Source organism: Oncorhynchus gorbuscha, linkage group LG17 (assembly GCF_021184085.1).
Source record: "Oncorhynchus gorbuscha isolate QuinsamMale2020 ecotype Even-year linkage group LG17, OgorEven_v1.0, whole genome shotgun sequence".
NCBI classification, from domain to species: Eukaryota; Metazoa; Chordata; class Actinopteri; order Salmoniformes; family Salmonidae; genus Oncorhynchus; species Oncorhynchus gorbuscha.
The window spans coordinates 1,133,659-1,148,554 of NC_060189.1; the positions used below are offsets into that span (position 1 = coordinate 1,133,659).

The following is a 14,896-nucleotide window of genomic DNA, read 5'->3' on the forward strand; positions in this document are numbered from 1 at the left end:
CGCACACACGCACACAGCACACAGCACACAGCACACAGCACACAGCACACAGCACACAGCACACAGCACACAGCACACCACACACCACACCACACACCACACTCACACACTACACACACACACCATACAGCACACACACACACACACACACACACACACACACACACACACACACACACACACACACACACACACACACACACACACACACACACACACACACACACACACACACACACACACACACACACACATGAAGGGTCAAGCTGGTACACTCCATCCTCTGTCTGTCAGTCACACTCTTAAATTAGACACATAATCATCTCTCAGCATATAACAGCTAGCATGGCCCTCTCTCTCTCTCTCTCTCTCTCTCTCTCTCTCTCTCTCTCTCTCTCTCTCTCTCTCTCTCTCTCTCTCTCTCTCTCTCTCTCTCTCTCATACACACCCACATACACATATTCACATCCCTGTGAGGGAGTGACTTGCTTTTTGTGAAGAGACCCTCATCAGTCACTCCTGGCCTGGCTGTGTTGTGCCTGGCTCCATGTCCTGTTCTCCAGAGAGGCTTCACTGTGGCTGGGTTCTGACCTTCACAGCTGCTCCCATAACACTTCTCTTCTCCCTCCCTCCCACCCCAACACCGTTCTCCCTCCCACCCCAACACCGTTCTCCCTCACTCCCCACCCCAACACAGTTCTCCCTCACTCCCCACCCCAACACCGTTCTCCCTCCCTCCCCACCCCAACACCGTTCTCCCTCCCTCCCCACCCCAACACCGTTCTCCCTCACTCCCCACCCCAACACCGTTCTCCCTCCCACCCCAACACCGTTCTCCCTCACTCCCCACCCCAACACCGTTCTCCCTCACTCCCCACCCCAACACCGTCTCCCTCACTCCCCACCCCAACACCGTTCTCCCTCCCTCCCCAACACCGTTCTCCCTCCCTCCCCACCCCAATACAGTTCTCCCTCCCCACCCCAATACAGTTCTCCCTCACTCCCCACCCCAACACCGTTCTCCCTCACTCCCCACCCCAACACCGTTCTCCCTCCCTCCCACCCCAACACCGTTCTCCCTCCCTCCCCACCCCAACACCGTTCTCCCTCCCTCCACACCCCAACACCGTTCTCCCTCCCTCCACACCCCAACACCGTTCTCCCTCCCTCCCCACCCCAACACCGTTCTCCCTCCCTCCCACCCCAACACCGTTCTCCCTCCCTCCCCACCCCAATACAGTTCTCCCTCCCCACCCCAATACAGTTCTCCCTCACTCCCCACCCCAACACCGTTCTCCCTCACTCCCCACCCCAACACCGTTCTCCCTCCCTCCCCATCCCAACACCGTTCTCCCTCCCTCCCCACCCCAACACCGTTCTCCCTCCCTCCCCACCCCAACACCGTTCTCCCTCCCTCCCCACCCCAACACCGTTCTCCTCCCTCCCCACCCCAACACCGTTCTCCCTCCCTCCCCACCCCAACACAGTTCTCCCTCCCTCCCCACCCCAACACCGTTCTCCCTCACTCCCCACCCCAACACCGTTCTCCCTCCCACCCCAACACCGTTCTCCCTCACTCCCCACCCCAACACCGTTCTCCCTCACTCCCCACCCCAACACCGTTCTCCCTCCCACCCCAACACCGTTCTCCCTCCCACCCCAACACCGTTCTCCCTCACTCCCCACCCCAACATCGTTCTCCCTCCCTCCCCACCCCAATACAGTTCTCCCTCACTCCCCACCCCAACACCATTCTCCCTCCCACCCCAACACCGTTCTCCCTCACTCCCAACCCCAAAACCGTTCTCCCTCCCACCCCAACACCGTTCTCCCTCCCTCCCCACCCCAACACCGTTCTCCCTCCCTCCACACCCCAACACCGTTCTCCCTCCCTCCCCACCCCAATACAGTTCTCCCTCCCCACCCCAACACCGTTCTCCCTCCCTCCCCACCCCAATACAGTTCTCACTCCCAACCCCAAAACCGTTCTCCCTCCCACCCCAACACCGTTCTCCCTCCCTCCCCACCCCAACACCGTTCTCCCTCCCTCCCCACCCCAACACCGTTCTCCCTCACTCCCCACCCCAACACCGTTCTCCCTCCCTCCCACCCCAACACCGTTCTCCCTCACTCCCCACCCCAACACCGTTCTCCCTCCCTCCCCACCCCAACACTGTTCTCTCTCACTCCCCACCCCAACACCGTTCTCCCTCCCTCCCACCCCAACACCGTTCTCCCTCCCTCCCCACCCCAATACAGTTCTCCCTCCCCACCCCAATACAGTTCTCCCTCACTCCCCCACCCCAACACCGTTCTCCCTCACTCCCCACCCCAACACCGTTCTCCCTCCCTCCCACCCCAACACCGTTCTCCCTCCCTCCCCACCCCAACACCGTTCTCCCTCCCTCCCCACCCCAACACAGTTCTCCCTCCCTCCCCACCCCAACACCGTTCTCCCTCACTCCCCACCCCAACACCGTTCTCCCTCACTCCCCACCCCAACACCGTTCTCCCTCACTCCCCACCCCAACACCGTTCTCCCTCCCACCCCAACACCGTTCTCCCTCACTCCCCACCCCAACATCGTTCTCCTCCCTCCCCACCCCAATACAGTTCTCCCTCACTCCCCACCCCAACACCATTCTCCCTCCCTCCCACCCCAACACCGTTCTCCCTCCCTCCCACCCCAACACCGTTCTCCCTCACTCCCCACCCCAACACCGTTCTCCTCCCTCCCCACCCCAACACCGTTCTCCCTCCTCCCCACCCCAACACCGTTCTCCCTCACTCCCCACCCCAACACCGTTCTCCCTCCTCCCCACCCTAACACCGTTCTCCCTCCCTCCCCACCCCAACACCGTTCTCCCTCACTCCCCACCCCAACACCGTTCTCCCTCATTCCCCACCCCAACACCGTTCTCCCTCTCTCCCCACCCCAAAACCGTTCTCCCTCACTCCCCACCCCAACACTGTTCTCCCTCATTCCCCACCCCAACACCGTTCTCCCTCACTCCCCACCCCAACACCGTTCTCCCTCCCTCCCCACCTCAACACCTCTCTCTCTCCATCACTCCATCACTCCCCACCTCAACACCTCTCTCTCTCCATCACTCCCCACCTCAACACAGTTCTCCCTCCCTTCCTCTCTCCCTCACTCCACACCTCAACACCTTTCTCTCTCCATCACTCCCCACCTCAACACTTCTCTCTCTCCCACACTCCCCACCTCAACACCTCTCTCTCTCTCCATCACTCCCCCACGTCAACACCTCTCTCTCCATCACTCCCTACCTCAACACCTCTCTCCCTTTCCCTCCCTCACTCCCCACCTCAACACCTCTCTCCTCTCCCTCACTCCCCACCTCAACACAGTTCTCCCTCCCTTCCTCTCTCCCTCACTCCCCACATCAACACCTCTCTCTCCATCACTCCCCACCTCAACACCTCTCTCTCTCCATCACTCCCCACCTCAACACCTCTCTCTCCCTCACTCCCCACCTCAACACCTCTCTCTCTCCATCACTCCCCACCTCAACACCTCTCTCTCTCTTTCCCTCACTCCCCACCTCAACACCTCTCTCTCTCTTTCCCTCACTCCCCACCTCAACACCTCTCTCTCTCTTTCCCTCACTCCCCACCTCAACACCTCTCTCTCCCATCACTCTCCACCTCAACACCTCTCTCTCCCTCACTCCCCACCTCAACACCTTTCTCTCTCCATCACTCCCCACCTCAACACCTCTCTCTCTCTCCCACACTCCCCACGTCAACACCTCTCTCTCCATCACTCCCTACCTCAACACCTCTCACTCTTTCCCTCCCTCACTCCCCACCTCAACACCTCTCTCCTCTCCCTCACTCCCCACCTCAACACAGTTATCCCTCCCTTCCTCTCTCCCTCACTCCCCACGTCAACACCTCTCTCTCCATCACTCCCCACCTCAACACCTCTCTCTCCCTCACTCCCCACCTCAACACCTCTCTCTCTCCCATCACTCCCCACCTCAACACCTCTCTCTCTCTTTCCCTCACTCCCCACCTCAACACCTCTCTGTCTCTTTCCCTCACTCCCCACCTCAACACCTCTCTCTCTCCATCACTCTCCACCTCAACACCTCTCTCTCCCTCACTCCCCACCTCAACACCTCTCTCCCTCACTCCCCACCTTAACACCTCTATCTCTCTCTCCATCACTCCCCACCTTAACACCTCTCTCTCTCCATCACTCCCCACCTCAACACCTCTCTCTTTCCCTCACTCCCCACCTCAACACCTCTCTCTCTCCATCACTCCCCACCTCAACACCTCTCTCTCTCCCTCACTCCCCACCTTAACACCTCTCTCTCTCCCTCACTCCCCACCTTAACACCTCTCTCTCTCCCTCACTCCCCACCTCAACACCTCTCTCTCTCCCTCACTCCCCACCTCAACACCTCTCTCTCTCCCTGACTCCCCACCTCAACACCTCTCTCTCCCTCACTCCCCACCTCAACACCTCTCTCTCTCCATCACTCCCCACCTCAACACCTCTCTCTCTCCCTCACTCCCCACCTCAACACCTCTCTCTCTATCACTCCCCACCTCAACACCTCTCTCTCCCTCACTCCCCACCTCAACACCTCTCTCTCTATCACTCCCCACGTCAACACCTCTCTCTCCATCACTCCCCACCTCAACACCTCTCTCTCTCCCTCACTCCCCACCTCAACACCTCTCTCTCTTTCCCTCACTCCCCACCTCAACACCTCTCTCTCTATCACTCCCCACCTCAACACCTCTCTCTCTATCACTCCCCACCTCAACACCTCTCTCTCCCTCACTCCCCACCTCAACACCTCTCTCACTCTATCACTCCCCACCTCAACATCTCTCTCTCTATCCTCCCCACCTCAACACCTCTCTCTCTATCACTCCCCACCTCAACACCTCTCTCTCTCCATCACTCCCCACCTCAACATCTCTCTCTCTATCACTCCCCAGCTCAACACCTCTCTCCATCACTCCCCACCTCAACACCTCTCTCTCTATCACTCCCCACCTCAACATCTCTCTCTCTATCACTCCCCACCTCAACACCTCTCTCTATCACTCCCCACCTCAACACCTCTCTCCATCACTCCCCACCTCAACACCTCTCTCTCTATCACTCCCCACCTCAACACCTCTCTCTCTCCATCACTCCCCACCTCAACACCTCTCTCCATCACTCCCCACCTCAACACATCTCTCTCTCCATCACTCCCCACCTCAACACCTCTCTCTCCCTCATTCCCCACCTCAACACCTCTCTCTCTCTTTCCCTCACTCCCCACCTCAACACCTCTCTCTCTTTCCCTCACTCCCCACCTCAACACCTCTCTCTCCATCACTCCCCACCTCAACACCTCTCTCTCTCCCTCACTCCCCACCTCAACACCTCTCTCTCTCAATCACTCCCCACCTCAACACCTCTCTCCCTCACTCCCCACCATAACACCTCTATCTCTCTCTCCATCTCCATTTATAATTACAAATAAATATGGGTTGTATTTACAATGGTGTTTGTTCTTCACTGGTTGCCCTTTTCTCGTGGCAACAGGTCACACATCTTGCTGCTGTGATGGAACACTGTGATATTTCACCCAGTAGATATGGGAGTTTATGAAAATTGGGTTTTGTTTTATAATTCTTTGTGGGGACTGTGTAATCTCCCAGGACATCCCATCATATTCTACACCACCAGATCACTATCATTCCCCCAATCACTTCTCTGCTACGGGGCATCTGGGACTCAATGAACTTCCTCCTTCCCTCCAGACATGTTTCAGTGCACCAGAGATAACCACGGTCCTCCTCTCTTTGCAGTCAGTCTGGGGACAACATCAGGCCTCTATCTCTGGCATCACATCACCCAGAGAGGAATGGCTGGAGGAATGTGACACAGGGTTCAGAAAAACAAACACGATAACGACCTTTAGGTCCGACAGAGGACTGTGACTGTCCCTTCTCTCCTGCATATGCCTCTGAATACAGAGCTGAATGTGACATCACACCGTGATGATGGAAGGAAAACTAAGGAGAAATGCATATATGAAGAGGGGGGGGGGTAGAGAGAGGAGAGGGGGAGAGAGGGAGAGGGGGAGAGAGGGACAAAGAGCGAGGGAGCGAGAGGGGAGAGAAAGAGACGGGGGGAGAGAGGGAGAAAGAAAGAGGGGAGAGGGGAGAAAGGGAGAGGGAGAGAAAAGAGACGGGGAGAGAGGGAGAAAGAAAGGGAGAGGGGGAGAAAGGGAGAGGGAGAGAGAAAGAGACGGGGAGAGAGGGAGAAAGGGAGAGAGAGAGAAGAAAGGGGGAGAGAGAGAGAGAAGAGAGGAGGAGAGAGAGAGAGAGAGAGAGAGGGAGAAAGGGGAGAGGGGGAGAAAGGAAGAAGGAGGGAGAAAGAGATGGGAGAAAGAGAGAGATTATGACATTATTGATATCCATTTGGAAGTGTACTCTTGCTTTGAGAGATCAGAGTGATCATTAAACAGCCCTATAAAATGAATATTGTTTCAAGCTGTTGAGAGGGCTCTTCACAATGCTGGCTAAGTGTTGTTTCATGCTCTCTTCTCCCCACCCCTCCTTCTCCTCTCTCTCTTCTCCTTTCCTCTCTCCACCTCTCCTCTCATTCTCCTCTCTCTCTTCTCCTCTCTCTCTCCACCTCTCCTCTCCACCTCTCCTCTCCCCACCCCTCCTTCTCCTCTCTCTCTTCTCCTTTCCTCTCTCCACCTCTCCTCTCCCCACCCCTCCTTCTCCTCTCTCTCTTCTCCTTTCCTCTCTCCACCTCTCCTCTCCCCACCCCTCCTTCTCCTCTCTCTCTTCTCCTTTCCTCTCTCCACCTCTCCTCTCCCCACCCCTCCTTCTCCTCTCTCTCTTCTCCTTTCCTCTCTCCACCTCTCCTCTCCCCACCCCTCCTTCTCCTCTCTCTCTTCTCCTTTCCTCTCTCCACCACTCCTCTCCCCACCCCTCCTTCTCCTCTCTCTCTCTCTCCTTTCCTCTCTCCACCTCTCCTCTCCCCACCCCTCCTTCTCCGCTCTCTCTTCTCCTCTCCTCTCTCCACCTCTCCTCTCCCCACCCCTCCTTCTCCTCTCTCTTTTCTCCTTTCCTCTCTCCACCTCTCCTCTCTCTCTTCTCCTGTCCTCTCTCCACCTCTCCTCTCCCCACCCCTCCTTCTCCTCTCTCTCTTCTCCTTTCCTCTCTCCACCTCTCCTCTCCCCACCCCTCCTTCTCCTCTCTCTCTTCTCCTTTCCTCTCTCCACCTCTCCTCTCTCTCTTCTCCTTTCCTCTCTCCACCTCTCCTCTCCCCACCCCTCCTTCTCCTCTCTCTCTTCTCCTCTCCTCTCTCCACCTCTCCTCTCCCCACCCCTCCTTCTCCTCTCTCTTTTCTCCTTTCCTCTCTCCACCTCTCCTCTCTCTCTTCTCCTGTCCTCTCTCCACCTCTCCTCTCCCCACCCCTCCTTCTCCTCTCTCTCTTCTCCTTTCCTCTCTCCACCTCTCCTCTCCCCACCCCTCCTTCTCCTCTCTCTCTTCTCCTTTCCTCTCTCCACCTCTCCTCTCCCCACCCCTCCTTCTCCTCTCTCTCTTCTCCTCTCCTCTCTCCACCTCTCCTCTCCCCACCCCTCCTTCTCCTCTCTCTTTTCTCCTTTCCTCTCTCCACCTCTCCTCTCTCTCTTCTCCTGTCCTCTCTCCACCTCTCCTCTCCCCACCCCTCCTTCTCCTCTCTCTCTTCTCCTTTCCTCTCTCCACCTCTCCTCTCCCCACCCCTCCTTCTCCTCTCTCTCTTCTCCTCTCCTCTCTCCACCTCTCCTCTCCCCACCCCTCCTTCTCCTCTCTCTTTTCTCCTTTCCTCTCTCCACCTCTCCTCTCTCTCTTCTCCTGTCCTCTCTCCACCTCTCCTCTCCCCACCCCTCCTTCTCCTCTCTCTCTTCTCCTTTCCTCTCTCCACCTCTCCTCTCCCCACCCCTCCTTCTCCTCTCTCTCTTCTCCTCTCCTCTCTCCACCTCTCCTCTCCCCACCCCTCCTTCTCCTCTCTCTTTTCTCCTTTCCTTTCTCCACCTCTCCTCTCCTCTCTCCACCTCTCCTCTCCCCACCCCTCCTTCTCCTCTCTCTCTTCTCCTCTCCTCTCTCCACCCCTCCTTCTCTCCTCTCTCTTTTCTCCTTTCCTCTCTCCACCTCTCCTCTCTCTCTTCTCCTGTCCTCTCTCCACCTCTCCTCTCCCCACCCCTCCTTCTCCTCTCTCTCTTCTCCTGTCCTCTCTCCACCTCTCCTCTCCCCACCCCTCCTTCTCCTCTCTCTCTTCTCCTTTCCTCTCTCCACCTCTCCTCTCCCCACCCCTCCTTCTCCTCTCTCTCTTCTCCTCTCCTCTCTCCACCTCTCCTCTCCCCACCCCTCCTTCTCCTCTCTCTCTTCTCCTTTCCTCTCTCCACCTCTCCTCTCCCCACCCCTCCTTCTCCTCTCTCTCTTCTCCTCTCCTCTCTCCACCTCTCCTCTCCCCACCCCTCCTTCTCCTCTCTCTCTTCTCCTCTCCTCTCTCCACCTCTCCTCTCTCTTCTCCTCTCTCCACCTCTCCTCTCCCCACCCCTCCTTCTCTTCTTTCTCTTCTCCTCTCCTCTCTCCACCTCTCCTCTCCCCACCCCTCCTTCTCCTCTCTCTTTTCTCCTTTCCTCTCTCCACCTCTCCTCTCTCTCTTCTCCTGTCCTCTCTCCACCTCTCCTCTCTCTCTTCTCCTGTCCTCTCTCCACCTCTCCTCTCCCCACCCCTCCTTCTCCTCTCTCTTTTCTCCTTTCCTCTCTCCACCTCTCCTCTCCCCACCCCTCCTTCTCCTCTCTCTCTTCTCCTTTCCTCTCTCCACCTCTCCTCTCCCCACCCCTCCTTCTCCTCTCTCTCTTCTCCTCTCCTCTCTCCACCTCTCCTCTCCCCACCCCTCCTTCTCCTCTCTCTTTTCTCCTTTCCTCTCTCCACCTCTCCTCTCTCTCTTCTCCTGTCCTCTCTCCACCTCTCCTCTCCCCACCCCTCCTTCTCCTCTCTCTCTTCTCCTTTCCTCTCTCCACCTCTCCTCTCCCCACCCCTCCTTCTCCTCTCTCTCTTCTCCTCTCTCTCTCTCCACCTCTCCTCTCCCCACCCCTCCTTCTCCTCTCTCTTTTCTCCTTTCCTCTCTCCACCTCTCCTCTCTCTCTTCTCCTGTCCTCTCTCCACCTCTCCTCTCCCCACCCCTCCTTCTCCTCTCTCTCTTCTCCTTTCCTCTCTCCACCTCTCCTCTCCCCACCCCTCCTTCTCCTCTCTCTCTCTTCTCCTCTCCTCTCTCACCTCTCCTCTCCCCACCCCTCCTTCTCCTCTCTCTTTTCTCCTTTCCTTTCTCCACCTCTCCTCTCTCTCTCCACCTCTCCTCTCCCCACCCCTCCTTCTCCTCTCTCTCTTCTCCTCTCCTCTCTCCACCCCTCCTTCTCTCCTCTCTCTTTTCTCCTTTCCTCTCTCCACCTCTCCTCTCTCTCTTCTCCTGTCCTCTCTCCACCTCTCCTCTCCCCACCCCTCCTTCTCCTCTCTCTCTTCTCCTGTCCTCTCTCCACCTCTCCTCTCCCCACCCCTCCTTCTCCTCTCTCTCTTCTCCTTTCCTCTCTCCACCTCTCCTCTCCCCACCCCTCCTTCTCCTCTCTCTCTTCTCCTCTCCTCTCTCCACCTCTCCTCTCCCCACCCCTCCTTCTCCTCTCTCTCTTCTCCTTTCCTCTCTCCACCTCTCCTCTCCCCACCCCTCCTTCTCCTCTCTCTCTTCTCCTCTCCTCTCTCCACCTCTCCTCTCCCCACCCCTCCTTCTCCTCTCTCTCTTCTCCTCTCCTCTCTCCACCTCTCCTCTCTCTTCTCCTCTCTCCACCTCTCCTCTCCCCACTCCTCCTTCTCTTCTCTCTCTTCTCCTCTCCTCTCTCCACCTCTCCTCTCCCCACCCCTCCTTCTCCTCTCTCTTTTCTCCTTTCCTCTCTCCACCTCTCCTCTCTCTCTTCTCCTGTCCTCTCTCCACCTCTCCTCTCTCTCTTCTCCTGTCCTCTCTCCACCTCTCCTCTCCCCACCCCTCCTTCTCCTCTCTCTTTTCTCCTTTCCTCTCTCCACCTCTCCTCTCTCTCTTCTCCTCTCCTCTCTCCACCTCTCCTCTCCCCCCACCCCTCCTTCTCCTCTCTCTTTTCTCCTTTCCTCTCTCCACCTCTCCTCTCTCTCTCTTCTCCTGTCCTCTCTCCACCTCTCCTCTCCCCACCCCTCCTTCTCTCCTCTCTCTTTTCTCCTTTCCTCTCTCCACCTCTCCTCTCTCTCTTCTCCTCTCCTCTCTCCACCTCTCCTCTCCCCACCCCTCCTTCTCCTCTCTCTTTTCTCCTTTCCTCTCTCCACCTCTCCTCTCTCTCTTCTCCTGTCCTCTCTCCACCTCTCCTCTCCTCTCCTCTCCTCTCCTCTCCTCTCCTCTCCTCTCCTCTCCTCTCCTCTCCTCTCCTCTCCTCTCCTCTCCTCTCCTCTCCTCTCCTCTCCTCTCCTCTCCTCTCCTCTCCTCTCCTCTCCTCTCCTCTCCTCTGCATTGCTTAACTACCTGAACCAATGCCACAGAGTTCACACTGGGTTCAATCTCTCTATGCAAAGAACAAGGACTGCATCCCAAATGGTGCCCTATGGGCCTGGTCTAAAGTAGTGCACTATATAGGGAATAGGGCTCTGGTCTAAAGTAGTGTACTATATAGGGAATAGGGCTCTGGTCTAAAGTAGTGCACTATATAGGGAATAGGGCTCTGGTCTAAAGTAGTGCACTATATAGGGAATAGGGCTCTGGTCTAAAGTAGTGTACTATATAGGGAATAGGGCTCTGGTCTAAAGTAGTGCACTATATAGGGAATAGGGCTCTGGTCTAAAGTAGTGTACTATATAGGGAATAGGGCTCTGGTCTAAAGTAGTGCACTATATAGGGAATAGGGCTCTGGTCTAAAGTAGTGTACTATATAGGGAATAGGGCTCTGGTCTATAGTAGTGCACTATATAGGGAATAGGGCTCTGGTCTAAAGTAGTGTACTATATAGGGAATAGGGCTCTGGTCTAAAGTAGTGTACTATATAGGGAATAGGGCTCTGGTCTAAAGTAGTGTACTATATAGGGAATAGGGCTCTGGTCTAAAGTAGTGTACTATATAGGGAATAGGGCTCTGGTCTAAAGTAGTGTACTATATAGGGAATAGGGCTCTGGTCTATAGTAGTGTACTATATAGGGAATAGGGCTCTGGTCTAAAGTAGTGTACTATATAGGGAATAGGGCTCTGGTCTAAAGTAGTGTACTATATAGGGAATAGTGCTCTGGTCTAAAGTAGTGTACTGTATAGGGAATAGGGCTCTGGTCTAAAGTAGTGCACTATATAGGGAATAGGGCTCTGGTCTAAAGTAGTGTACTATATAGGGAATATGGAGCCCTTGGGGAAGCAGTCAGGGCTCTAATTGGAAACAGTCTGTTTGATTTTCTCTTTGTAAAGCTAATCCTTCGTAAGATACACACACACACGCTGATTCACAAACACAGACTCAGAAACGCACACTCACAAACACACCACCCGCAAACACACACTCACAAACACACACTCACACACTCCCAAACACACACTCCCAAACACACACTCCCAAACACACATTCACAAACACACACTCACACACTCCCAAACACATACTCACAAACACACACTCACAAACACACTCCCAAACACACACTCCCAAACACACACTCCCAAACACACACTCACACACATTCACAAACACACACTCACAAACACACACTCACAAACACACACTCACACACTCCCAAACACACACTCCCAAACACACACTCACAAACACACACTCACACACTCCCAAACACACACTCCCAAACACACACTCCCAAACACACACTCCCAAACACACACTCCCAAACACACACTCACAAACACACACTCACAAACACACTCCCAAACACACACTCCCAAACACACACTCCCAAACACACACTCACACACTCTCAAACACACACTCACAAACACACACTCACAAACAAACAACCGCAAACACACACTCACAAACACACACTCACACACTCCCAAACACACACTCCCAAACACACACTCACAAACACACACTCACAAACACACACTCACACACTCCCAAACACACACTCCCAAACACACACTCCCAAACACACACTCCCACACTCCCAAACACACATTCCCAAACACACATTCACACACTCCCAAACACACAGTCCCAAACACACACTCACACACTCCCAAACACACACTCCCAAACACACACTCCCAAACACACACTCCCAAACACACACACCCAAACACACACACCCAAACACACACTCACAAACACACACTCACAAGCACACACTCACACACACCCAAACACACACACCCAAACACACACTCCCAAACACACACTCCCAAACACACACTCCCAAACACACACTCACACACACCCAAACACACACACCCAAACACACACTCCCAAACACACATTCACACACTCCCAAACACACATTCACACACACATTCACACACTCCCAAACACACACTCCCAAACACACACTCCCACACACACTGGTTTCAGACCAAGTATCAGCAGCACTCCTCTGTGCTGCGTCTCCTCCAGGGTTCCTGTTACTGATGAGGAGAAGCTTTCAGACCAAGTATCAGCAGTCAAAGGTCACTAAAACACAGTTCAATACATAGTTGGTTAAAGTCACATGACGCGCACCCGATGATGTCATCCGTGGCCACCAGACGACGTCATCGGAAACACTTGTCTCCCTCTATCTTTGTTACGACGAAACACAGAAACCCGTTTTCACACACTATTGATGATGCTGAGAAGGGCCCTCTTCCTGCTCTGGTAGCCATGGTAACCACATGGAAACACTTAGTGATAAACGCCATAACGTTCTGTACATTACCTTTGAAATACTTGACGACACAGCGAGACAAGGCGGAGACGAGTCCCTTTGCGGAGTTCATTTTATACCACAGTTGCCAAAGGACACAATACTAAAACGTTAATCGGTAGAAATTAAACATTATCTTTAATCGTTTATTTTTTATAAGAGAATTCATACTTTCTTATGTTTAAGTTTTAGTTGCTAGAGACGCGACCCAGTCGTTGGTTCGTTTAGTTTGATGTTTAAAGACGCGACCCCGTCGTTGGTTCGTTTAGTTTGATATTTAAAGACGCGACCCAGTCGTTGGTTCGTTTAGTTTGATGTTTAAAGACGCGACCCAGTCGTTGGTTCGTTTAGTTTGATGTTTAAAGACGCGACCCAGTCGTTGGTTCGTTTAGTTTGATGTTTAAAGACGCGACCCAGTCGTTGGTTCGTTTAGTTTGATGTTTAAAGACGCGACCCAGTCGTTGGTTCGTTTAGTTTGATGTTTAAAGACGCGACCCAGTCGTTGGTTCGTTTAGTTTGATGTTTAAAGACGCGACCCAGTCGTTGGTTCGTTTAGTTTGATGTTTAAAGACGCGACCCAGTCGTTGGTTCGTTTAGTTTGATGTTTAAAGACGCGACCCAGTCGTTGGTTCGTTTAGTTTGATGTTTAAAGACGCGACCCAGTCGTTGGTTCGTTTAGTTTGATGTTTAAAGACGCGACCCAGTCGTTGGTTCGTTTAGTTTGATGTTTAAAGACGCGACCCAGTCGTTGGTTCGTTTAGTTTGATGTTTAAAGACGCGACCCGGTCGTTGGTTCGTTTAGTTTGATGTTTAAAGACGCGACCCGGTCGTTGGTTCGTTTAGTTTGATGTTTAAAGACGCGACCCAGTCGTTGGTTTGTTTAGTTTGATGTTTAAAGACGCGACCCAGTCGTTGGTTCGTTTAGTTTGATGTTTTACGTCGGGCCCTCATACCACCCTCATGGAGTCTGTTTCTGACCGTTTGAGCAGACACATGCACATTTGTGGCCTGCTGGAGGTCATTTTGCAGGGCTCTGGCAGTGTTCCTCCTGCTCCTCCTTGCACAAAGGCGGAGATAGCGGTCCTGCTGCTGGGTTGTTGCCCTCCTACGGCCTCCTCCACGTCTCCTGATGTACTGGCCTGTCTCCTGGTAGCGCCTCCATTCTCTGGACACTACGCTGACAGACACAGCAAACCTTCTTGCCACAGCTCGCATTGATGTGCCATCCTGGATGAGCTGCACTACCTGAGCCACTTGTGTGGGTTGTAGACTCCGTCTCATGCTACCACTAGAGTGAAAGCACCGCCAGCATTCAAAAGTGACCAAAACATCAGCCAGGAAGCATAGGAACTGAGAATGACGTCATCGTTTTGAGCCCTACCCACAGAGTGGTTAAACTACGGCATGCCACATGGTTCAATGTGCCAGTTAATCAGCACAGTCTACTTTTTCGTTTTTTTTTTCTCAAATGGACTCCGTCTAGGAGCAAGAACTGGGATCATGTATCCTGTACTAATGCTGATTTAAAAATGTTTAAAAAGAGGAACGGAGAGAAATGTACAATACGGCAAACGTAGCAAACGAGGCGTTTGTGGTGAGGACACGGGGCAAGCGACTCTGGATAAGCAGCTGCTGATGGTGGCAGAGAGACACTTCTCAAATCCTCTCTTCTCTTCACCATCAGCTGCTGATGAGGCGTTTGTGGTGAGGACACGGGGGCCGCCATCTTTTTGCACCTTCGCCATTATGTGTGACCGTGCCCTGTGTGTCCCTGTCTCTCTCTCCTCTCCCCAGGACCGTACCCGGGTTGTCAGCCCCATCATCGATGTCATCAGCCTGGACAACTTTGCCTACTTGGCAGCTTCAGCTGACTTGAGGGGAGGTCAGTACTCAGAACACAACCTCTAACCTGTGGGTACTATCCTCGTAAACACAACCTCTAACCTGT

The 14,896-nt window shown here is 54.1% G+C and overlaps 1 protein-coding gene across 1 annotated transcript in view; it reads left to right on the top strand.

Moving 5' to 3' along the window:
- The window catches only part of LOC124002266 (polypeptide N-acetylgalactosaminyltransferase 16-like), a 75,383-nt gene that overhangs the window by 26,555 nt on the left and 33,932 nt on the right, over positions 1–14,896 (top strand). Inside the window, exon 7 of the mRNA XM_046309641.1 lies at positions 14,743–14,830. Coding sequence (XP_046165597.1) covers positions 14,743–14,830 — 88 coding nt within the window. The remainder of the gene's footprint in view (positions 1–14,742; positions 14,831–14,896) is intronic.